This window comes from Perca fluviatilis, chromosome 1, assembly GCF_010015445.1.
Source record: "Perca fluviatilis chromosome 1, GENO_Pfluv_1.0, whole genome shotgun sequence".
In the NCBI taxonomy this organism is placed as follows: domain Eukaryota; kingdom Metazoa; phylum Chordata; class Actinopteri; order Perciformes; family Percidae; genus Perca; species Perca fluviatilis.
The window spans coordinates 34744644-34770867 of NC_053112.1; the positions used below are offsets into that span (position 1 = coordinate 34744644).

General features: G+C 40.1%; 1 protein-coding gene across 8 annotated transcripts in view; it reads left to right on the forward strand.

The window, feature by feature from the left end:
* The window catches only part of trim2a (tripartite motif containing 2a), a 41532-nt gene extending 15548 nt beyond the window's left edge, over positions 1–25984 (forward strand). For 3 of the 8 annotated variants that reach the window (XM_039798505.1, XM_039798485.1, XM_039798495.1), the window contains 11 exons: positions 12565–12743; positions 14644–14881; positions 17094–17245; positions 17430–17610; positions 19185–19908; positions 20861–20964; positions 22234–22401; positions 22755–22935; positions 23374–23444; positions 24097–24237; positions 24538–25984. In XM_039798505.1, coding sequence (XP_039654439.1) covers positions 12610–12743; positions 14644–14881; positions 17094–17245; positions 17430–17610; positions 19185–19908; positions 20861–20964; positions 22234–22401; positions 22755–22935; positions 23374–23444; positions 24097–24237; positions 24538–24690 — 2247 coding nt within the window. In that variant the 5' untranslated portion in view covers positions 12565–12609 and the 3' untranslated portion in view covers positions 24691–25984. Of the gene's footprint in view, positions 1–4229; positions 4249–8785; positions 9291–10861; positions 10962–12564; positions 12744–14643; positions 14882–17093; positions 17246–17429; positions 17611–19184; positions 19909–20860; positions 20965–22233; positions 22402–22754; positions 22936–23373; positions 23445–24096; positions 24238–24537 lie in introns of those variants that run through there. The other 5 variants (XM_039798519.1, XM_039798480.1, XM_039798512.1 and 2 more) reach the window with 5 other exon arrangements.
* Positions 25985–26224: the final 240 nt, after the last annotated feature.

Sequence of the window (26224 nt, forward strand, 5' to 3'; positions counted from 1 at the left end):
ACTTTAACACATATATGTTGTATATACCACACTCAATGTGGTTAAAAAGCGCTTACATTACATACAGTATAACCAAAAGTGTTTGTAAGTGTTATTTATCAGTGTGGGAGAAGCTGCAGGATGACATCCAGAGAGAATAAACAACAATGACAAATGGAGGCTGTGTATCAGCTGATAAGATGAAATATGACGTCTATAGCTGCATCATTAAGCTGTCTAGGCTTAAAATATTTGACGCAGTCATCATATTGTAACACTGGTAACTCTTTTACTGTTTACTGCATTACAACATTTCAGGATGGAGGTATAAGTAAAAAGCACAGCGACACCTTTATTCACTGGAACTTGGTCCACTTTAATGACTGCCACGAAAGTTGGAAAACAGAACTCTGACAACAAACATGATGCATCACTTTTCTTGTCATTTAAGGCACCGCCAGGCTAAACGACTGCTAACACTAAAGGCAATGTGCAAAGTGTTATGTAGTTCCTAGCTAAACACAAAAGGAAGGACATTTTAAACTATGCGGATGGATGGATGCATGGATGATGGATATATGGATGGATGGATGGATGGAGTTAGTGAATTTAAGAGGTGCTGGTAGGCAGATTATAACTATTTTAATTTCTCTACTCTAAACTCTTAATGGATTTAAAAACAATTTTTAATATGACTGTGTTGACAAGTGTGATGCAGGAGGATTAAAGATCAACTAAATTAAAATCCAGTCATGGTGCATTTTGTCTGGGCATTGAGTCACAGTTTTTAGCTTCATTGAATTCTGGTTGACAGATGTGCAACATGGACAGTTTCCAATGGCACTACGCTAGCACATCTGTAGGCCTTAATTAGAGGTTAGTAGTTAGCATACATGTGCTAACACACCCAGACACCCAGACAGGGGCATTGTCTTATCTTGTGTCACCAGAATGCACGGTTGGCAGATACTGTATACAGCCCAGTGACTCAGTGACATTATTTCCCTATTTACTGCAGCCCTTAGTGCAGCCCTTTTTCTCTGAAACATGTCAATTTGACCCAGGAAACATTAAACAATGGTAGAGAATTCAGTTCTTCAGTGGGATTAGCACTCAACAAAGTTTGCTAAAGTTCGCAAAAATGTCTTAAAACTGCCTGAACTAAACCCCTAAAATAGTGTTCATGTATTGCTATCGATACCCCAATCGACCAGTAGTCTTTCATCTATGGTTTTCAAAGATGCTGCTCTTTGTTGAGACTTTTCGAACTGGGGAGGAGGGAGGATGTGAAATTAAACAAAATTAAAGAGGGGATATTCAGGCTAAAGGCGTGCTCTGCCGCTGTAATCTCTCATTATCCTGTCTCCAGTGGTTGCTTTAGATTAGCACGAGAGAGTTCTTTTAATTCAGAGGAGAGGGTTATATCAACCTCTCCAGCACTAAAGGCTTTTAAAGCCCCTGATTCCACTGAAAGCTCAAAAGCACTACAACAGTATACACTGCACTATGTAAAGGTGTGGTTTAATTTTTTTTGCAACAGCTCCCTGCAGCTGCTGCTAAATCATTACTGCATCTGAAGTACGGTAGTCTTAGAATTTAAGTATTCTGTTGTGAAACTAGTGTTGATGAAATGGTGCGATTACCAGGGTCACCATGGACTGTAAGCCTTATTGACAGACCATCTGGTGCTGAGAGGATTTAAAGTACAATACATGCTGACAACAAACAAACTGTAACTGTCAGCTCACACATAAACATCAGTTATTATGATGATATAGTGTGTTTTGAGTCTGTAGTGTCAACACAGTATGTGTAGCATTCAGCCATTCAGAACTGTTGCCTAACTAAAAAAGTAACCTTATAAGGTTTAGAAGGTTCCTTTTTTCACTATAGTCTTATATTGTGTTCCCAGAATGCACAGTTGGCAGATATACAGCAAGTGACCCATTTACATCCTTCATTCAGAGAACAGCCTTTTTCTCTGAAGCATGTAAGATGTGATCAGACAGTTAGATGAGACGATTTGAAAGCACTCTCATGTTTGTGCGTCAAGTATGGAAGATGCAGTTAGCTTAGCTTAGGATAACAACTGGAAGCAGTAGGAAACGGCATGCAACCTCCCCTGAAACCACACATTGTAGTTTTTAGCTATGAAAGCAACACGGCCCTATGGCAATGTCAGTCTGTTGGTTAGTCCACCACACTGAACTATGCCAACACCTACTGGATGGATTGAGATGGAATTTTGTACAGACATTCATGGTCCCCAGGGGATAAATCTTAGTGACTTTGGTGATCCTCTGACTTTCCCATCCTGAGGTTCATGTTTGTGGTTTTGAATTAAATGTCTACACAACTAAAGGACATTTGGTACACACATTCAGGTTCCCCTCAGGATGTTTTTTTTTTTTTTTTATTAATTTAGGTGATCCCTTACGTTTTCCTCTAGCGCCACCATCAAGTCAAAACTCCCAATTGTTCAAATCTTTGGTTTATGACCAAATACCATTACCCTCAGCTGTAGTTTGTGTATAGTGCTAATTAGCATTAGCATGCTAAATTGCTAAACTAAACATTGGTGCTTTGACTCTGAGTCTTGCGTTACTGTTTGTTTACGGATTAAACAAATGAGATATGTGTTCTAGCTCTGTATTTAATGCAGACATTTGAGCATTATGGATTTTGTCATCTAACTTGAATGAGCATATTTCCTGAAAACGATTCAGTGCATCAGTCTTTTTAACTCTTTTATTGTGGTTACTTACATTGCAGCAACATAACAAACGTTTTACTTTACACAAGCTCTTCAATCCCAAAACAGTTCTCTCTTTAAGAGTTTTAAGATAGTTTTACCTTCAGAGGAGAACAAATGTTAAGGTGTGAGGAACATATCAATGTATAGTGCAATCAAAATAATCAAAAAACACTTGCACAACAATAAAATCTCAGTTTAAATTGCTGATGTAAAATAAAGTGGCTGTGCATGAAAAGAGCAGCAATAAAATTTGCTCGGCAAGTCACTCTGGCATTCAGTAATGATGCTCATTAACTATGCCCTTGTAGCCGAGCTGCACCAATCACATCGGTGTATCTGATATAGGCGGGCCAGAGTCGAGCTAAACAGATGACGACAGCACTGCGATGTCAAAGTCACACCAGTTGTTTGAAACGGCTTTGGCCACTACAATGAACGAGTTAGACTTGGCTTTTCATCTAAAAGAGGAACAGAAGACGGAGCTTGAATCGTTCCTTTGCAAGAAGGACATTTTTGCTGTTTTGCTGACCGGATACGGCAAGAGTTTAATCTACCAGTTAGCTCCACTGGTAGCTAAGTGTATGGGGCTCTGGATACGTCACCCTGTGTATTGTTGTGATTGGTCCTAGTGTTATCCAATTGTGTGCAGTGAGATTTTCAAATGCATGCTTGGTGCCGCCCCTCGAGTTGGGCCATTTTCATTACTCATTGCCAGACCCTTAATCTTTCTGATTTGGGTCTGGATTTCTAGGCTACAACATGGTAGCACAGCAGTGAACATGCATGTGACTGGACTCTTGGACTTTGGACCTGACAAACTACTGAGTCTTACTTTCAGTAATGTTCAGGCAAAGTGAGACAAACAATCAGGTTTCCCTAAGTGCTACCCAACAGCTGTGGTGGAATGTAAATACTACATTTACTCAAGTACTGTACTTAAGTACAAATATATAGGCCTACAAGTACAGCTGAAATGATTAGCCGATTCACACAGACTGTTTAAATCGTTTCCACTTTCTAAAATGTGAGGATCTTTCTGCATTGAGTACTTTTTACTTTAAATACTTTAAGTACATTTTACTGATAACATTTCCAGTGCATGGCTTTACTTTTAACATAGTATTTTTACAGTGTGGTATTAGTACTTTTACTTAAGTAAAGGATTTGAATACTTCTTCCACCACTGCCAAACAGAAACCCCTCATTATCTGAATGAACATGATGTGTAACATGTGACAGATCCACCGGTTTGTCTTTGGTTGTATACATTTTGAAAGCGGTCCTCTGACTGTGCAGGGTCATTATTGTGCAGGGTGACATGGCATTATGTGTGTCACTGTGTCTAGAAACAGAGAGATGGTAAAAACAGCTGAGGTCAGTGCTTTGGAAAGAGCGGTGGGATGGACACCAGAGGGAGACTCAGAGTAACATACAAGCCACCGCAGCCACTATGTCAATCCAAACCTCGAATAAACCTAAAAGAACCGTTTGATAACGGTTTCCTCTTCATACTGGTGAGTGAAAATGAGCTGGGTTCAAAATTACTGCTTGCCCTAGACCGTCTACATACAACATTTAAAGTTAATCGTTGGTCCAAGTTTCTTTATTGGAGGATGAGTTGAGATGAAATGTTGTTTTATTACAGCGACTAAGTCAGTTGGAAATGCTGTTTTTGCTTCATGTGGGTGTGAACAGCGTAGCAACACAAACAGGTTGAGTAAAGTGTTGACTCTTCAGTGTGTGTTAATGTGTTTGTGCCCCTGAGCTATTAATGTCTTTACTTAGTTATTTTCATACAGGCCTTCCAGTGATGTAATGGGTCCTGCTGGCTTCTGTGAAAGTAGGGGACCCTACATTTTAAGCCATGCTTGTGTCATTGCTCTACGAATGGCTATGTCGATCTGTTGGTTAGTTGGTCCACCGCTTAAGTCCTGACTCAAATATCTCAACAACTGCTGGATGGATCGCCATGAAATTTTATACAAACTGCATGGTGCAAAATGCATGGTCCCCAGAAGATGAATCTTAATGACTTTGTTGATCCATTGACTTTGTCTTTCATTCCCACCAGAAGGTTCACAATTGTGGTTTTGGGTGAAATGTCTCCCCCAACTATTGGATGGATTGCCATGAAATGTGATACAGATGATCATTTCCCCCTCAGAATGAATTGTAATAACTTTGGTGTTAAAACTTTATGTGGCGCCATCGTCGGGTCAAAGTTTTCTACAAACATGTACAGAAGAGTTTAGTTATCTACAAAACTGACATACCCGGCCAGCCATAGTAAACATGCTAACATGCTAAACTAAGACGGTGAACATGGTTAACATTTAACTTGCAATGTTGTGATTGTTAGCATGCTGACCTTAGCATTTAGCTCAAAGCACTTAGTCTCGTTTAAGTACATTTATATACACAAGTGAAGCAGCAGTGAACTGCATCAACGAAGCACTGAATCAGCAGTTTGTGTTTCTGTTTGTTTTGTGGTTTGGTTTCTAGTGGTTGACTCTTTACTTTATGTTCAGATTGCAGACTGTGCCTTTAACAAATCAGAAACAAAGTGATGAAAAAGTGTCATGGAAGCTTATGGCTGTGAGGATGTGAGTGTAGGAACAAAGTTTGCATTATCCAAATTGAAGGCAGCCTCTGCAACCACTCATTAAAGGTAGAGCTTTGGAGCATCCTGTGGGATTTGAAGCAATGTTTTTGTTCATATGGGGAACCTTCGAACCACAAGGCTGGTAATATTACATTTTTTCCTGTTCCAACAATGTGATAATCCGCCTCGCTATGCTTTCAGCTTTATCCTTTAGAGTACTGAATACAAGTTGATTGTGCAGTTGCATGTTAATGCACACACACACACACACACACACACACACACACACACACACACACACACACACATGATGTGATGTTGCATTAGATTAGTTTCTCTTTTTCTGTGTCCCACTCCTCTGACTGACTCAATGAGTTTGGCAGAGGCTGAGATGAGATCACTGGAACAGCCTTGAAGCTGCCAGGCATAATGAAATGTGTGAAACAGCTCAGTCAAGATCAACTGAGTTTGTTTTAAAATGGAAAGGTAGAAAAGCTACAAAATAATTTGAGCACTTGTTATTCACTGGTAGATGAAAACCAGCATTTTCTCAGCATGTAAAACGATCATTCAAATCAAGCAACACATCCCAGCCTCTAAGAAAGAAACTAGAAGTCAAAATGCCCATTATTATAAAATGTCAGCATGTTAATGATGAAAGAAATACCGAGAACAGCAGAAATCCCCCTTCACTGTGTTTTTACCGTTCTAGTCTTTCCTCAAGACAAAATTAGATTCTTAGCAGATAGATCTTGATCTTGAACTGACTTCAAAGTATGTGTGTTATTATTTGAAGACATATCCAAGAAATAAAAGGACATTTTAGTTATATTTGTTTTTCAACTATTGAAGCCATTCATTTCTTCAATAGACTCCCATTCTTACCACCAAGGGTAAACCTGCCTTCAGTGTTCTTTAATTAAGATACTTGATGCAAACAATGGAGACAATTTATCTGGATAATCATATTTTAAATTAGTTTCAATTCATCCATTCACCCTGACATTTGTATTTGTGTTAAACAATTTCTTAAGAGAGAGGGTTATTTTATTTAGCCTTAACCAATCAGATTATGTCATTTTCAGTTGACACAGAAGCTGTGGCTGAAGCAGTTGTCAGAAGCAGTTGCTTTTTTCACATTGATCAAAGAAATCTGTAAATTTAAGAGTTGTTATTTCTGTACGTGCTCTAACGATAAGCTGTACAGCTTTGTTGATCTCACTCAGTCACGGTTTATCAGGAATGCTGCTAAGTAGCTAGTTAGCTATGCGGGACGATAACCCTCCCGTTCTTAATCCTGACATTCTGAGATCTACTACAATTGGTTGACTGTTTCTCAGCCAGTCAGGAAACACGCTAAAAACAATTAGCAGACAGGTCGTTGAATTGCACAGACTTAAAGCGTAACTCTCGCCAAAATGCAACCTAGGGTCTTTTTGTGAATGTACCCGAGTCAAACTTTCGTTTAAAAGCATATTTAGGACGGAACCGTTCACTTTTAAGATTTACCGTATTCTCGTTTTTCGGTCAAATGGCCTTTTGAATGGGAGTGCTAGGGGCACTTTTATGCTAGCCTCAAAATAGCTATTTTTAAAACCCTGAGAAGGCTCGACACAAGATGGAACTTTGCTCCAATTATCACGAGGGGCTCTACACCTTAACGAAAGCGTTGACAACATTCTTTGTGTACACAGAGTTTACTAAAAAAGGTTTTGAACAACTCACAGTAGCTCTTGTTGTTTCCGGCCGCTACCACCTCGGCAGTCAAAACGAGTCGATATCAAAACAAGTAGCCACAGATTTAGTATATCCCTTGTGCATCGGTGTTGTTCATGTGTAGAGCTCCTGGTGATACTTCGAGCAAAGTTCCATGTTGTGTCGAGCCTTCTCAGTGTTTTAAAAATAGCTATTTTGAGGCTAGCATAAAAGTGCCCCTAGCACTCCCATTCAAAAGGCCATTTGACCAAAAAACAAGAATACGGTAAATCTTAAAAGTGGCGCTTCCGTCCTAAATATGCTTTTAAATGAAAGTTTGACTTGGGTACATTCACAAAAAGACCCTAGGTTGCATTTTGGCGAGAGTTAACACTTTAAAAGCCATTTTGTACACCAGACACACACCCATCTCTTCTTCCTCCCTGTGGCACGTTCACCACATACACGTGCATACAGTACACAGCAGTGCTGTTGTAGTACTCGAGATCTGTCTTGGTCTCAAGTCCACTTTTTGAAGGTATTGCGCTCGTCTGGCAATCGACCACATTTTTACTCTGTCTTGTCCTAGTCCCAGATAAAGAGGACTCTGGATTTTATTATTTATTATTAAGACCAGTAATGACCACAACTGCCTTCTGATGATTCTATCAAAGCATTTTCATGATACACTTATGGCAATAAAAGAGGTGAAGAACAATGAAGAAGAATTTGTTTTCTGTGGCTATTTTTTATGCAAATGTAGATATTTCAGATCAACTTGAGGAGTGCCTACTGTTAGCATTTTCCACATTTTTTTGTGTCATGCAGTGTGGGACTCTATCGCACTGGTCTGGTCTTGGTCTTGTCTCGGTGTTGATGCACTCTGGTCTTGGTGATGACGGTCTTGGTTTAGGTGGTCTTGACTAAAACACTTGTACACTGTGTGCAGCCATGATGCAGTATTGGCTTCATTCAGAAGCTCAGTGTTTACTCTTTTCTGAAGGTAAAGCTTTATTCAATTACAAATTCAATATGTGATATATATGTATATGTATATATGTATGTATATAAGTGATCTGGTTCTGCTGGGCCACTCAGGGGTTGCTTCTGGGCCGCGGGCCGGATGTGTTCCGTGGGCTGCCAATTGAATAGGCCGGCTTTAGGTGATCTTTTCTAGTAACTGTAGAAAGCTTTATAGAGTTCATCTTCTCACACAGAGAGCAGTGCAGTGATTGAGACCCAGGCCTCTGAAATCACATGGGCCCTCAGAGGCCTTCATCTTTATCTTTTCATCTTTTTTGAGAAAAAAAGGAAAGGAGTTTCACCTCATTCTTATATCAAGAGACTATGAAGGAATTACAACATACTGCGTTAATGTGTGTGTGTGTGTGTGTGTGTGTGTCTTCCCTTTCTGTCATACTTTTATTACCTTATACTTGATAATCACAACAATCTAATAATCTTTTTCATCTTTAATATTTTGCCCCTGACTTTCCCTCTCTTACCTTTTTGTTTTACTCTGTCTTTCTCATAAAGAGTGAGTCAGCAGCATGCTGACTCACCCCTTCCTCACACACACACACACACACACACACACACACACACACACACACACACACACACACACACACACACACACACACACATACACTCAGAAAGATCGCTTTGGCTTTAACACTATTGGCTGCGGAGGGGACCCGTAACTGCCACCCCTTTTTTCTTTTTCTTCCATTTGTTAGATCACCATACGTCAGCCAGTACTCGCTCGCATACTCCTGATGCTGCACACGCTCGGTGCACTGCAGTGAGCCAGCATTTACTTCAGACAGACAGAGAGAGAGAGAGAGAGAGAGAGAGTGAGGAAGGTAGAAGGTACATGATGAGATAGATGAGACAGACTCAGCCAAGGATTCACGTGATGGGAGGAGAGGAAGTGATCAGGGAGAGTAAAGGAGGGAGGGGGAAGAGATGATGTTAAAACTGAAAGACAATCTGGCTAAATCGCCCCTCCTCAACTTCGCTCACGTGTGCGCACACACCCATAAACACACGGAGGAGCTGTGTCGCTCACACACACATCCTGACCTCTTCTGTTTGCCTCGTTGCTGCTACCTGGAGGGACGCATCATTTCATGTCAGAGCTGACATGAAGGCAGGTTTGGAGGGATTTTAGTGCCTTCTTTACTCAGACCGAGCCAGTGTTTCTGTATGTGTACTGGAGTGGGTGACGCCTGTTGATCGGCCTATAGATGCAGCACAGTAAGTGTTCCTATTAATGATGCTATGAGCCAAACCTTTAGAATATCTGTTTTTTTGTATTTTGATTATAATCATTTTCTCTTGGCGTCATTGTATGCAAAAAGGTAAAATTCCAATCATCATGCATGAATTCAACTCCAGTAATATTTGCCTTTTTCATGTGTACCCTCTGCTGCGTGTTAGATGACCGCTCAATCCAGCAGGAATTATTCCGCTTAGCTGGTGCAGATCTGATTATGTAAGAGTGGAGCGATGTGAGGCTGCTGCAATCTTGTGCACTGTTAGCACAGGGCTGCTTCTGTTGTGGCTGTCTGCAGGATTTAGGAATCTGACTTTTATAATCCGTGCCATATTTGATGCTCTGTTAATCTGTTTCATCCGGCCCGTGGATATATAAGAGAGAGATTAAGAGAAAAAAAAGAAGAGGAGAGGGAGAGCATACACCGTACAAAGAAGTACAGTCCCCGAGGGTTTCCTCTCAGCAGCAGAAGTGGCCTGTTTCTGTGCCTGTCTTGAATGTGAAGAGACAATAAAAGCACTGACACACTTTCTGTGTCCGAGTTAGCTGCCAGATAACGTTACAATGAAGTCCGATATTAAAGTAAAGGAAGCAGTAAATGGATGTTTCAGATACTGGAGAGCAAGTTCTCCGCAATTAAGAAGAATCCTGTTTATTTTTCTCTAGGTTCAGTGTTCTGTCTCTCGCGGATGAGGGCTGAACACAGAGTGCCTTGCTTCCAACCTTATAATCAAATATTTATCAAGTGCCTTTTATGACAAACACTCAGCCAGAGTTGCAGCTCTCATTCAAGCTCCCGCTCTCTGACTTTTTGCGACTGCACTGGTTCCCAAAAACATGGGGGGGGGGGGGTCAAGAGCCAAGCAACACAAATTCTGCTGTGTTCATTTTCTCTGACTTTCCTCTTATCATGTAAAATAGCTTTATCTTTCTAGGCTTTTTAACAACTAAAAATGCAATGTTAACTTTGCAATGACTTTTTCTCACCCAATACCACTTTTGATACCTCAACAGTATCTGCTGATATCGAGTACTGATCCAATACCAATGCGCTTGTTCCTCCTGGATCTAAAATCTGTATATACCTCATGATTGTGGCAGCCATGAGTCATGAGTGAATGACTGCGTCTGACAGCTGAAACTCATAATTAAATAATGATATCATCTACAAAGAAACTGTGTCTCATTTGGATCTGTCACATCTGGCAGATACCTGATCATCTTCTCATCAGTACAAGTGCTAATACAGATCCTCAAGGGCAAAAATGTGAAAATTTGTAGTAAAACTAAATGAGTTACCATAAACAGGCTGACACATGACTCTGGGGTTTTTGATGCCCTGGGGCAGTTGCCTGCTTTGGTTTGGTTTGAATTCTCGCAACTGGATGTGAGCAACCTGAGGCATGCATGGATATATTGTAGGAACTAGATACCAGACTCAAAGATGGCCTTTTATCTGCTCTAGGGAAGTTTTAATATAAACCTCAATGGCCCTCCATCCAAAATTCATAATGGATTATTAATTGACCTTCTTTGCAGTTGGAGGTGTCCTGTCAACAGTTTTACAGACGTCTCTTTTATAATGGTGGTCTATGGGGAACAAGAGGTCACCGTGGAGGCAGACATCACTTTGGGGGTCATGAGCCAAAAAGGTTGGGAACAACTGTTCTACTGCATTCTCTGTCACTACATAGCCGTAGTTTCAGTCTGAACTTTCAAGTCTCTAGAAGTCCTAAAGTTCTCAGAGGAATGGGAATTTGAACATCTACATTACAATGACAAACATACTCCATCTGAGGAAGATTGTGTGATTTGATCAGAAGCTCCAGGAACAGCAGTTTAATCACACCACATGATCTTTTTTTAGTGGCTGTTTCCAAAGGTCAAGAAATAACTTTAAATTTTTTTTTTTATTGGAGCTAGAGATTTAAACCTTGCATCTACAATGGTGCACATGTTTTAAGTACTAAATAAGATTGGATTAAATTAGATCAGATATACTTTATTGATCCCAAATTGGGAAATTTCACTGCCACAGCAGCAAATATAAGACACACAGCACACATACAGAATATACAAGAAATTCTTAATAGGATAGATTACAAGTTAGAATACAAAAGTTAGTTGGCGCTTTTGCAAACATTTGATGTTGAAGCCATGAGCACAGTTTGACCTCCCTCTTCACAACCTCTCAGCTGTTGTATCTGTATCTGTATCCCAGGCTGTTAGTTCCACTGAATCAGTGAGTAAAAGTGACTATATGTAGGGGAAATCCAATCCATGATTTTAATAAAGCAGATTTAAAAACAACAGTTGACCAAAGTGCTGTACAATCAAAGATGACAAAACACAATAAAACACAAAGACCAGTTTAAAAGACAAAATGACAATAGTATAGAGAGGCAACTATCATAGTGTGTTAAAAGCCTTGAGCCTTGATCTTGTGACCACAAGGAGCGCGCCTGATCAGCTGATCTGAGTGACCATGGAGGGGGGACGTATGGTTGTAAAAGGTTGGAGAGGTTGGAGCTAGCACATTTAATTAATGTAATATGATGATGTAAACAATAACGTCTTAAAATCAATCTCCTAAAATGTACAGGGAGCCAGGGCTGGGAGGCCAGTATGGGGGAAATGTGCTCTCGCCTGCGTGGTTCTATTAAAAGACGAGCTGCAGCGTTCTGGACCAACTGCAAGCGTGCGTTGAAGGCCTGGTTTACACCAACATAAATGACATTATTATAGTCAAGTCGGGTCGAGATAAAAGCATGTATAACTCTTTCAAAATATTGAAAATACAAAAAGTGAAAAAATAATAAGTTTATCCCAATGAGGAAAAGGAAGATCATCTAGAAGTTGGTTTTGTCTTGGAGGAGATGTTTACAGTCTAATTTAAATACTTCTGTGTTTATGTGTGTTCAATTAAATTTTATTTCTATTGTCAAATCACAACTGGAGTTATCTCAGGACACTAGAGATAGAGTAGGTCTAGACCACACTCTATAATTTACAAAAGCCCAACATTTTGAAGCCTGTAGCCACAGCCGCTGATTTGTGTTTCTGTTTGTGCATTTGGCATTTCCTCTCCTTCAGTGAGAGGATGGAAGGAAGAAGGCATTTTGCTTTAAACTTTGATCTTTACCACTTACAGATTTCCACTCTCCTCCATGGGTCATCACTGTGCGTTTGATCCTACTTTGTCGTCTTTTTGCTTTGTCCTCACTTGTCTCGTCCTCCCTCTGTTTCTCTCTGCAGGGTGCTGGGTAAGAGGAAGAGGGACTCCTATGTCAGAGTTTTAGGATGGCCAGTGAAGGCTCCACTATTCCCAGCCCCGTGGTCCGCCAGATTGACAAGCAGTTCTTGATCTGCAGCATATGTCTGGACCGCTACGAAAACCCCAAAGTACTGCCCTGCCTACACACCTTCTGTGAGAGGTGAGTGTTGCTTTAGAGTAGAGATTACATGTGTTAATCCTGTGAAGTGTGTATACTGGACAGGGAATATGTGTTTCTGATGTTAAAATGTGAAAAAAAGGAGTGAAAAAAGTAGGCAAATAACTAACTCAAATTCAGATGTATGATTTCCATGTTTTCTGCGGAAAAAGACAGTAAGTGGGAGATGCAGCAATTATACTTAATTGTGTAGTGCTTTTCTTAATGAGAGTATTGTTTTACATCTCTGCTGTTAACTTGGGTGTGTTGGTGCCATCCTCTCTGACAACTAGCCTTTGTTTCTGACACAAAGAGAAACTGTGTCTGTCCCTTATACTCTATACTCTCCCTGAACAATACAGCAATTTCTCTTCTGGTGTATGTATTTCACACATGCATGCCTGCGGTATAAGGGAACTTTTCGGAAGTGGTTATAGGAAAATAGAATACAATACCTCACATTTTAGTTATTTAGATCCAAACAGATCCCATTTTTTGTGAAGTTGAAGTTTTAAAGCATTGTGCATATTTTTTTCTGTTCTGGGCTTGGATTTATTTTATATGCCAGATAGCAGCTATACCTACGATTTATTATTGTAAAAGAGATCCTAGAGTATTGAAATGAATGAATAAGTGTAATATAAGTCCTCTATGACAGAAAAGCATTATTGCATTGCATTTTTTGGCCTTTTATTGCCTTTATTTGATAGGACAGATTAAGGCAGGAAAGTGGGAGAGAGAAGGGGATTATATGCAGCAAAGGGCCATGGGTCGGAATCAAGCCAGTGGCCGCTGCGGTAAGGACTGAGCCTTGGTACATTGGGGCGCACACTCTACCAGACGCGCTACAAAGGTGCCCCATCCTCTTATGTTTCTGACCACATCGAACGTGATGAAGATGATTATATGCATTTGTGACCACACTGGTCATTAATGTGATGTTGATCTACATTGAGTTTATGACGTACAATAATCCATACAATCCTTCAGTCCAATACAACGGCACTGCAATAGATCTGTGAAGCTCATAACGGTGGTGGTGTTACATTATTTTGAGTGGTGTTTGTCCTGATGTTTATCTATCTATCTATCTATCTATCTATCTATCTATCTATCTATCTATCTATCTATCTATCTATCTATCTATCTATCTATCTATCTATCTATCTATCTATCACCTTCTCTGACAACTTGTCAACATGTCACACACTGGACATTCTAAGATGACTTTATTGCATAGATAATGTATGTGATTGTACCAGACTGTACAGGTGTAGATACAATTTGTAGTAATCTACTGTTAATCACTTTTGGCATGTAAATACTCCAACCACTAGATGACAGCAAAGCAACATTTCCCCCTGTGTTCTTTAGGCCAAATAACCAATAATGAACAGGTAGATTTTTTTTAAAATGTTTTGTTTGAATGCTTTTTCATTTAAGGGTAGTTGTGTAAACATATTACTTTAAAACTTAGCAGAGCTGCAATTCTGAGCAGGTCTCTCTTTTAAAAAAAAAAAAAAAAAAAAAGAAAAATATATATATATTTTTTTTAAAAGTGTATCATAGTTTAAACCACAAATTGGGATTTAAAATTCAAAGTCTTCGTCTGCCATGTTGATGGCCCAGGCGAACTTTTCACGCTGGGTTTTGTTGTAGATCTTATATATAAATATAAAAAAATATATAAATAAATAAATAAATAAAACTTGCTGTAGTGTGCATATCTACTGTGAATCATTGCTTTCTTTATACAGTACAGCTGGATGCTTAGTCTTTCCTATGTCTTCTCAATGCAACCCACACAACACCACCCACGCCATTCTCCAGACCGTTTCTTTTACACAACATTTTACAGAATGCTCCCACTCTTTAATTTCCCCCCTCTGTTCTCCTCCTCCAGGTGCCTGCAGAATTACATCCCGGCGCACAGCCTCACACTGTCGTGCCCCGTGTGCCGCCAGACCTCGATCCTGCCGGAGAAGGGTGTGGCGGCATTGCAGAATAACTTCTTCATCACCAACCTGATGGACGTGCTGCAGCGGGCGCCCGACAGCTGCAGCCAGGAGGCCGCCGCTCTCAACAACATCGCCACTGTGGCTACAGGCCAGCTGCTCTCCTGCCCCAACCATGGAGGCAACGTAAGTCAGCGAGTCGTACACACTGTCGGTTTCTCTTCCCGTTTCTGTGTTTTCATTTTTACCTCCTCTCTCTCACACCCACACTAAAGTTAGATAGACCTTAACATAGTCTCGCTGGCCAGACCTATCTCCACAGCGCTGCGGAGTAAGGTCTGGCCCCTGTAGACATACACTTCTGGATAGGAGAAAAAAAAACACTCGATGTTTGCGTTTCTTCAAACCAATCGCAATCGTCTTGGGCGGCGCTAAGCTCTGGACGCAGCGACGGTGGCTCTGCAAATTGGTCTCGGGAAGGAACTTGTTTTGGTGGAACATTTGCACTCCACAAAAGAAAACACCACATACAATATTAAATGAAGTTAACTGCACACAATACAGTAACATTTTACTAATAACTTAGCTGGATACATGGTTAAACGTAATTTTGCTCTAACCAGTGTATCACCAGTGTATTTTGTCCATTGCAAATACCTTCCAATCGGTCGCAAAACATCCCAGTTAGATAGTAAATGCTGCAAACATACCGTATTCCTTGTAAACCATTACAGTCATTCCCAGAAAGAACCAACCAGGCCTGCCTTGTTGCACGATCCAAATTCTCTTCGAAAGTTGCCATTTTCAGCGAACAGCTGTCTAGCTCGTAGTTTGTTGATGTTTCCCGAAACCAACAGAGTTTTGCAAGGCAAGGGACATCCGGCGGCGATGGATGTTCTGGCGATTATTCAGTAAATGAATTACCGTTGATTCAGACTTACCTTAACATGAAGTTCAGACCCATAAGTCACCACATTTGAACATCTAGCTGTTGTTTGTCTAGTATACATGTTTATAGGCTTTTAGTTTTTTTAGCAAAACATGAATTGTTATCCATCTTCTATGGCTGGAAGTTAGTTTAAACACACTTGCATAGCATTTACTTGTGTGCAGCATAAGACGTGATAATGGACAGCTTAGATGCCAAGTTCACTGGCCACTGGTTCAGGTCAATTTCTTTTATTATTATTAGAAATTATAAATATTAACAAGATTAAGAATGTACATCTAGCTAGTGTCTCTGTTAGACTGTACATGGGCACAGTGGTGCTTATAGCTAAATGCTAACAGCATGCTAAGCTGCTCACAACGACAATGCTAACATGCTGATGTTAAGCAGGTATAATGTTTACCATGTTCACCATTTTCCATTTTAGTTTAGTGTGTAAGTATGCTAATATTTGCTACTTAGCACTAACACCAAGTACAGCTGAGGCTGATGGGGGATGTCATCAGTTTTGCAGGTATTTGGTGATAAAACCAAAGTTTTGGACACATTACAAATGTGACATTGATCTTGTGGGGAACATAGTTGTGTGTACCAAATTTCATGGCAAATCCATCCCGTTGGTGCTGAGACATTTCACTCTCTGAACCAAAAATGTTAACCTGCTGGTGGCGCCAGAGACAAAAAGTCAGGCAATCAACACAGTCAGTAGGCTTCATCCTCTGGGGAACATGAATGTCTGGCAGTGATGGAAGAAGTATTCAGATCCTTTACTTAAGTGAAAGTACTAATACCACACTATAAATACTTTGTTACAAGTAAAAGTCCTGCATTGAAAATGTTACTTAAGTAAAATTATGTAAGTATTATTACTTACTTAAAATTATAGTAAAATGTGAGGATTTTTCAGCATTGAGTAGTATATTAACTTTTAATACTAATATTAAAAGTTAATATTAATACTAATTGTAAATGTACTCAATGCAGAAAAATCCTCACATTTTAGAAACTGGAAACGATCCAAACAGTTCATGCATGACTTGTAGGCTTATACATTGTTGGGTAGTTAAATGTTATAATAAAACATCGTTTTTTATTAGCTACATGTGTTTGTGTGCAAAAATCTTAATTTGTAAAGTAACTAAAGCTGTCCGATGAGTGTAGTGGAGTAGAAAGTAAAATATTTCCCTCTGAAATGTAGTGGAGTAGAAGTAGAAAGTGGCATGAAAAGAAAAGACTCAAGTAAAGTACAGCTACCTCAAATTTGTACTTAAGAACAGCACTTGAGTAAATGCACTTAGTTACATTCCACCACTGGTTCATGGTAATCCATCTAGACCAAAAGTGGTGGACTCACCAGCGTCAGCCATGCTGCAAATGTGGCTAAGAAATGTTGTACTTAGCATCAACCCCATATTTATGTCAAATCTCTACTTTTTCCCTGTTGCTTAGGTCATGGAGTTTTACTGCCCGCCTTGTGAGACGGCCATGTGTCAGGAGTGTACGAGTGGCGAACATGGAGAACACCCAACTGTGCCTCTTAAAGACGTAGTGGAACAACACAAGGCATCATTACAGGACCAGTTAGACGCTGTCAAGAAGAGGTACAACGGCAGCATTATGTAGACTTCATGCTGCACTACAAACTGTATGCATATTACCCCAAAATAACAGCCACGATGGCATGAATTAAACCAACACTTTTCCTTTTTTATGTGCACACTCCCAGTCGTGTGACTGTTGAGTCATTATATAAAAAATGTCTCCTCATTCCTCCGTGGCTCGCAGGTTGCCAGAGATCGACTCAGCCCTGCAGACGCTGTCAGAGATCCTGCAGCAGCTGACCAATCAAAAGAGCTCCATTGAGGACGGTATCCATACTACCTTTGATGAGTTGCAGAAGACTCTGAATGTCCGCAAGAGCGTTTTACTGATGGAGCTGGAGGTCAACTACGGCCTCAAGCAGAAGGTGAAGTAACACGGTCTGAAACACAGTACTCTAATATGCGCTGACCTTTTCAGAGTGTAGTTTATGTGTTTATGTGCTCGGATGTTTGGTTTAGACTTGGTCACAATAAAGATAAGTGATGTTTGAGTTTTTAGTAATCAGCGTAAAGTACGTAATGGTCATTATTTACCTCTTAAAGGGGCTGTATTAACAGGAGGCTCTGATTTATTCTTATGAATATGAATACATTTTTGGAGTAAATAACAAAAGGAAATGATACAGGAAGACAAAATGAACATTGACCTAATTATGATCTATTTTCGGAAAGCATTAAACCTATGACAGGCTACTCGTCAGGTTGTTTTTGCTGATCTGTGTCAGGGGCTCAGCTGGTCTGATCGGCGATTAACAGGCAGAAAGAGGGGGGCCAGGGAGCTGGGGCACCCCCCCAATCCAGACAACCGTTAGGAGCCTGCCACCGGCCCCTCGGGGAGCTCACATGATTCGCTAATGATTTACAATTCACTGGGTGGTGTGCAGTCAAAACACTGGAGCCCAGGGGAAAGTCAGATTATGTGACTTTCAGCTGTGTTGTTGCTGGTAGCTAGATGGAGCCAGTGTACTGCATGTGCACCCTTTGGGTGTGTCATGTGCAGCGAGGGAACACCGTACAGCTCTGCTCTTCATGCAGCAAACACTTTATCCTCTTCGTCTGAAGCTTAATCTCTATTCTTACAGTATGTACGTTAGTTTTCAGAGCTCCAGAGTGTGAATTGGTATAAAGAGATAGTAGAGGGGGAAACTCCACGGATAAATGGCTTAATGGCCTCTCTTGTTGGAGAAGAAGAGGAGGGTGATGGTCAGATGCGGGTGAGTCTGTCTACTTTAATGAGTGTGGTGATGTCCCATTAATAAGAAGGAACAGTGGAAATCTGCGTAAACTTTTTATACCACGCAAAGTATAGCATACTGATAGATTTCATCATCTTAATGTGACATGCGTTAGCTTGTGATTAGCTGAAATGAAAACACTTTCTTATGTTACAAAAAAACATCCTTAAGTAATGCATGACTCGTGACGATTTAATGCATGAATTACTGCAGCATGTATCATGAATTCCTTTTGTTCAGCATTAAGAAATTAGCAATTCATTATGAGCGTATGTGTTCAGTTAACACTTAATGGATCATCAGATAATACGTTACTTGATGCATATGTAAACTATACCAGTAACAGTAATGTCATGGACAAATCTCTGCAAGTCAACACAGGATGGCGAAGCCATATCTGACAGATATTCATCTGTTTTCATTGTAAGTCACTGCGTATGTCTAAAAGCTGTAAGTTTTAGAATCACAAGAACGTATGTTTATGCCAACATGCACCAAATGAGCTAAGAACCCACCCCTTTAATGGTGACAAGTCATGCGGTAAGCTTTATTTTTATACAGTTGTTGATCTCATAGGGGAATTCTGATTTCACTTGCCCTCCGTACTGGATCTGTCTGCTTTCACTGCACTTATTTGGTCCATGTGGACAGGACAGTCTCTCTAACCACAATGTTAACTTGCTGCCCCCTGGTGTGTGTACTAGGTTCTTCAAGCCCAGCTGGATACCCTGCTGCAGGGCCAGGATGGCATCAACAGCAGCTGTAACTTCACAGAGCAGGCCCTGAGCCACGGCACCGAGGCCGAGGTGCTGCTGGTGAAGAAGCAGATGAGCGAGCGACTCATCGAGCTGGCCAGCCAGGAGCTTCCTCTGCAGCCCGGAGAGAACGACCAGCTGGATTTCATCGTCGAGACGGAGGGACTAAAGAAATCCATCCACAACCTGGGCACCATTGTAACCACTAACGCGGTGGCCTCTGAGACTGTGGCGACAGGCGAAGGGTTACGCCACTGTGTGGTGGGTGTCCCCACTTCCATCACCATAACCACTAAAGACAAAGATGGAGAGCTGTGTAAGATGGGCAACGCAGTCATCACTGCTGAAATGTCCTCACCTGATGGTAGCAAAGGTGAAGGGGAGATACTGGACAACAAGAACGGCACTTACGAGTACCTGTTCGCAGCTCCTAAAGAGGGGACTTTTAATTTATCGCTGCGTTTATATGACCAACATATCAAAGGAAGCCCCTTTAAGATAAAGACCACCAAATCCATAGATGTGTCAGCAAGTTCAGACAGCATTAAGAAGAGGCTGAAGTCTCCAGGCAGTGGTCACATCAAACAGAAGGCTATCAAGAGGCCGGCCAGTATGTACAGCACAGGGAGGAGGAAGGAGAACCCCATCGAGGACGACCTTATCTTCAGAATCGGTAAGAACGCTGTAGCAGACCAGCCTAGCTGCGCTTAACGTCAAATATGCACTAAAATATGTGCAAAATCTTTTTTTAAAAGCCATGACGTCAAACATGTTTGCCAGACTTACTAATCTTGTTTTCACTTTATCAGTGCCAAAAGTAAAGTCAAAATATGAATCAATAACGTATTTTGACAATTCATTATTCATTTAAGTCATTAGTCAAGGAAAAATGCCAAACATTTCTTGATTCTAGCTTCTCAAATTGGAGGATTGGCTGCCTTTCTCTGTTTTATATCATTGTAAATTGAATATCTTTGGGTTTTGGACTCTCGGCCAAACAAAATGAGCAATTTGAAGATGTAATCTTTTCCACCATTTTCTGCTATTTTGTAGATTTCACAAATCATTCGTAAAAAAAATCGAAATATTACTTGATCATAAAAATAATAATTTGTTGCAGCTTTGCACTATACAATATTTCAGTAATAAATACATGTTTTTCATAACCTTTACACTACAAGTTTGACATTAACAGACTCAATGCAAGCCGGTTTTAGTTTATTGTTATTGACTAAAAGATGCTAGTGCCAAAATGGAGCCAGTATTCTCTTGTATTGGAAGTGTCACCTCTTTACATAACATTAAAATATAAGCTTGACTTTAAGTTCTAAATGAATATTCTGATGAATGAATGTACTGTATGCATGCTTGTGTCATTTACATGACCGTGACCGATAGATTGACCACAGACAGGTTTGAACAGCTTATACAGATAGTGTCAAAGGAGATAATCAGCAATTTAAATAAATGTATACATTCTAAATGCCAATATAAACATGTCTATGCACCAATTCATCGTACCCTGATTCAGTTCATGAAAATATTTTAGTCTGTAATCCATATTATGTATGAGGCTTTTATTTACCATAAGTCTACTAATGTATTTCATGTTTGTTTTTTTTCAGGTACAAAAGGAAGAAACAAAGGGGAGTTCACTAATCTGCAAGGAGTGGCTGCCTCAACTGTGGGAAAGGTGCTGATAGCAGACAGCAACAACCAGTGTGTCCAGGTGAAAACAACTTCCTGTGCCGAAGATGCTGCCCTCAGCCAGATAGAGCAGTATGTTACGGGGTGTGGGGAGAGGTCATTGGTGGAGCACTATAACTTCTCTTTGTTCAGTTATCTTGAACAGTGCTGCCTATGCGCTTTGTCATCTCCATGGAAATATACTGTGTATGTAGTATGCCTTTGTAGGCTACTGAACACCAAAATGATGCATTTAAGTTCTCTGTTATTTTAATTTTTAATTTTAAAGGAGCAATATGTAATATAGTTTTATTTTATTTAACCTTTATTTATACAGGTAATCTCATTGAGACACAGGGTCTTATTCTCAAGAGAGACTTGTTAGGGACAATACACAACATCAGTTACCGACTAGTCTATATCTACGACCTTCCACTTCTGGGATTGCCCCGTTGCTGCAGGAAATTCCAGCATATGTCCTTTTTTTCGACCGGATGTCTGTTTTTTTTTTTTTAGTGTTGGAATTCTAAACTCCGGTGGATTTCTGAGGACTATGGTTAACTGCTCCTCAGATCTCTGCAGGGGAAATCCAGACAGCTAGCTAGACTATCTGTACACACGTTCCACCAAAACAAGTTCCTTCCTGAGGCTATTTTCCAGTGACACCGGGACTCCCTGCAGCGCTTGGCACCGCCCAAGACGATTGTGATTGGTTTAAAGAAATGCCAATAAACCAGAGCATGTTTTTCTCCCATCCCGGAATGCTGTGTGGACTAGCCAGGCCCTCCTCCGCAGCTCGGCAGTGTGTGAAGGAAGGTCTGGCAATGCGAGACTAGTTACAGCCAAACAGATTACTATAGTATACACACTATTTACTATATACAATATTTAAATGAAAGTGCCAAGTAGACTTAAAACACTAAAGTACTAAAAACAAGAACAAGACTCCAAAGATTTTTTTTCTCCAATACCCTTAAAATGAGTTTAAAATCCCATAGTAGAATCAAGCTGGACAGTTTTAGATCCTGCTGCAGTGTATTCCAATTTGAGGGGGCAGAAAAGGAGAAAGCCTTTTTGCCAAGCTCTGTACGAACTGATGGGACCTTACTGTCAGTAACAGTATTAAATAAAAAAAGATAAAAAAGAGATATTAAGGAAACCTACAATGCTAACGCCTGTATGTTCTCCGTTGACATTTCCATTGTGGTGCAGAATGTCTGTTTTTGTTTTGGTCTGTGTGTTGTTGTCAACTGCCCATTTTTAAAACCCGAGTAGCCAGATGTGAAAGGTATGATATATATGTGTTTTGCAGATTTTCTCCAATGACGGCCAGTTCAAAAGTCGTTTTGGCGTGCGGGGCAGGACTCCGGGTCAACTGCAGCGGCCGACGGGAGTTGCCATCCACCCAAACGGTGACATCATCATTGCAGACTACGACAACAAATGGGTCAGCATCTTTTCAAGTGAAGGCAAGTTTAAGGTAAGTCAGGATTTAATGTTTGATCTTTATTTGATACTAAGACTGTTAGAAGAGCAAATTAACTATGTTTGATCTTAACTGTGCACCTCTCACCGCCATATTAGAGTTTTGCATTAGGGTCCGGCATAGGGTCCGTGTCTCCACGTACCTACGTACGTAGCTACGCCGTAGATTTAACACAGAAGCATAGATCAGGCTTTATGCCAGACAAACACTCACTCTTAACTATATGTGAAACAAACTGGTGTTAATATACATATCCATTTACTCTGACCATACTCCCTCAAGTTCACTATCATGAACTATGCGATTAGAAACTTCTAACAGAAATGTCAAATCCGCGACTTCTCCAGAACAAGATTGGCTCGGGGAAGCTGATGGGCCCTAAAGGCGTGTCGGTGGACAGGAACGGCCACATCATCGTGGTCGACAACAAGGCCTGCTGCGTCTTCATCTTCCAGATCAACGGCAAGCTGGTCACCAAGTTTGGGAACCGTGGCAACGGTGACAGGCAGTTTGCAGGTACACTCAATGGTAATATGTGCACTGCCCCCCTTACAGTCTTTCTCCGACCAGCTCACACCTGCATGTGGAATGAAGACGAATGCCAAACCAGGAACCATAAAGATCCCATCATCCTTTTGACTTCGGAGTTGTTGTTTTTTTTTTTTTTAAATAAATAGATTAGACAGGAGCCAGAAGACACATCATTTCTCACTGATAAAAAAAAAAAAAGAACATAGGATAGCCCTAAATGGTCATTACATTATTTACTCAAATTATTGTCCCCAAAACAGCATGTAGCACCACTGAACATGGTATAAATAAGTTTGAACAATCTTGTTTTGTCATTAAATTCATTTGGCTACTTATTCATTTGCATGTCCTCTAAAAAAACCCACATTTGTCTATTTCTAAGTTTGATTTTGATAAACGGCACATTTCTGAGACTTTGTTGTCTGTTTTCTTAAGGGCCTCACTTTGCGGCTGTCAACAACAACAATGAAATAATTGTGACAGATTTCCACAACCACTCAGTCAAGGTATGTGCAATATCAGACCGGTGGAAGTGTATTACATGTATACAAAGTCTAATATTATAAAATAATGATGACTAGTCCAGATTTTAGTACTAGAAATGATGACTTGTTTGTTTGTATGATATACTTTTTACAGTGGTGTAGTCTAATATATTGTAGTGGGTATACTGTACTGTATATTGGCCAGAATCTGCCTTTGGGGGAGGGGGGGCATATCATAGTGGGGGGGTCTGGGTGTCCTCTCCCAGGGAAGTTTTGAGCAAAGACTTAATTTCCTGTATTCGGATGCACTTTTATGCACCAATTTACGGTGGAAATACCTTTATTTAGCCTATGCGAAGAAGAAAAACACAGATGACAATTCAAAATATATCAAAAATATAATGGAAAGTATGTTGTTGCGTGTCATTGGGCATTTTTAAGTGGGTGTATGGAAATCCTGGAGCTTTCTTAGTGGGTATACTGCGTATACCAGTGTGTCACGTAGACTACACTACTGACTTTTTCTCCTCTATTGCAAAGTCTAGTTTTTCCCCTTCTAAACTGTTCTTTAGTTGATGCATTTAGATATTGATTACTGAGTTGGCAAACAATGGCTCACTGGTTAAGATTATTGTCTCCATGCGATTACCCCCTTTGAAAAAAAACATTGTAGGTGTTCAACACAGAGGGAGAATTCTTGCTGAAGTTTGGTTCCAACGGCGAGGGCAACGGCCAGTTCAACGCCCCCACTGGAGTGGCAGTGGATGTCAATGGAAACATCATAGTAGCAGACTGGGGCAACAGCAGGATACAGGTCAGTTAAAAGAAAAAAATACAGGCAGAAGCAGACGTTTACCCCTGCTGCATTTAAAGTTTAGACAGGATTTCAGTATATGTCAATTATTTGGCTTTCCTAACATTGCCTTGCCACACTATACTCAACGAGACAACGCAAATATACGCAAATTCAAATATAAACAGAACAAGGACTTTATTCTCTCTCTCTCTCTCTCTCTTTTTTTTTTTTTTTTTTTTTTTTTTTTTTTTTTTTTTTTTTTTTTTTTTTTTTTTTTTTTTTTTTTTTTTCTTCTCTCTCTCTCTCTCTCTCTCTCAGGTGTTTGATGGCAGCGGTTCGTTCCTGTCCTACATCAACACATCAGCAGACCCGCTGTACGGCCCACAGGGACTGGCTCTCACCTCTGACGGACATGTTGTGGTTGCAGATTCTGGCAACCACTGCTTCAAAATCTACCGCTACCTGCAGTAGCCATTATCTCTCAATGCACAAAACTGTACAGTGTATATACACACACACACCCCACACATGCACTCATTAGTTGGGAGCGACTGACAGATTTGTACTCACCCATTCATTCCTTGAATCATGCGGTCATTGTGCCATCTGTGTGACTGTGGCATCCTGTCTGACCTCCTAAACTGAAGAAACTACAGAGAGAATGACTTGTGGTTTGAATTGAAGTGAGAGGATCTACGATATTCACGGACTGGACAGGCTGCTGCTGATTGGTGCTTTTAGGGGTCCTTCGTAACCTTGTTCACATTCCATCTTAATTACACTGATTTGAAAAGGAAAACTTAAGCATTGTACATATGTTAAACTTCTTTTGATTTGCTGTGATATGGCAGAAAAACTGGAGAAAAAAAATAATTGTATTGCACTTGTTCCTAAAATACTGGTTGGACACTGTTAAGTTAGATTGAAATTGAAGTAAAGACTTCTTAGTCGCCTGAAAAATAATGGGATTTCTATTTATAGTTCCAGTGACTGCAGCTTCCTGTTAAGTGCTCGGAGTCCTCACATTTTGCCTGTTCACTATAACGGAAAAATATTCCACCTACCTAGCTGCAGGGTGTTTTAGAGCATGATTAGGCATCTCTGTGCATGCTGTTTTTACTGTTAAACACCAGAAAAGCTACTGTGCACTATATATAAATGTTTCAAGCTGACACTTAACAATACCACCAAACTAAACTATGAATGGAAGCACTGTATCAAACACAATACTATCTCTATGTAAAAATGACTAGTCAATGTAATTTGTATCGCTTTAAATTGAAACACACACACACACACATACACGCACACAGTTGTTAAAGTATGCTGATAACTTCTGCTTAATTGTTTTTTACAAAAACAGTTTGTGTGTGTGCAAGACAAGTGTGATTGTGTGAGTGCGTTGTGATCAATTAAGGTACCAAACAAAAGCCACTCAATGTTCACCTACAAATCTGCTGTGATTATTTGCAAACTTTTTTTTTTGCAGAAGTTTGATTAAATAGCAAAAATAGTGAAAAATAAACTCAGTTTTTAGACGCATCAGTGAAAACGTTTGTTCAAGTTGCAATGCAGGTTTAATCAAACATCAGACGCAGAGCTGTGATCACCTTCACTCCTTACCATGTGCTCTTTGCCTATACCATGTTTTTCAGAAATCTGTAGAAGTAATAAGTTGTATTTTAGTAAAAAGACCGATTTTGTTATCCTCAAAGATGAAATATGTAGTTCCAACAATTGAGGTGTGTGTTGTAAAAAAAAAAAAGCACTGTGCTCCTATTATAACGCCTTCACAATTTATTTGTCCTCAAGCACATAGTTTTCAGTACTTGCATTTGAGTTTAGTAATCCATTTTTTACACAATCCTTATAAATTATTTGTTTTCCATTTTCTTGTTTATATTTGTAATGCCAACTGGAATTAAAGTGCCCATAGGAAAGAATACTGTGTTCTGTAATTGATTTTGTGGTGTCATTATAAGGGGCATTTGTTAGTAGCTTATAG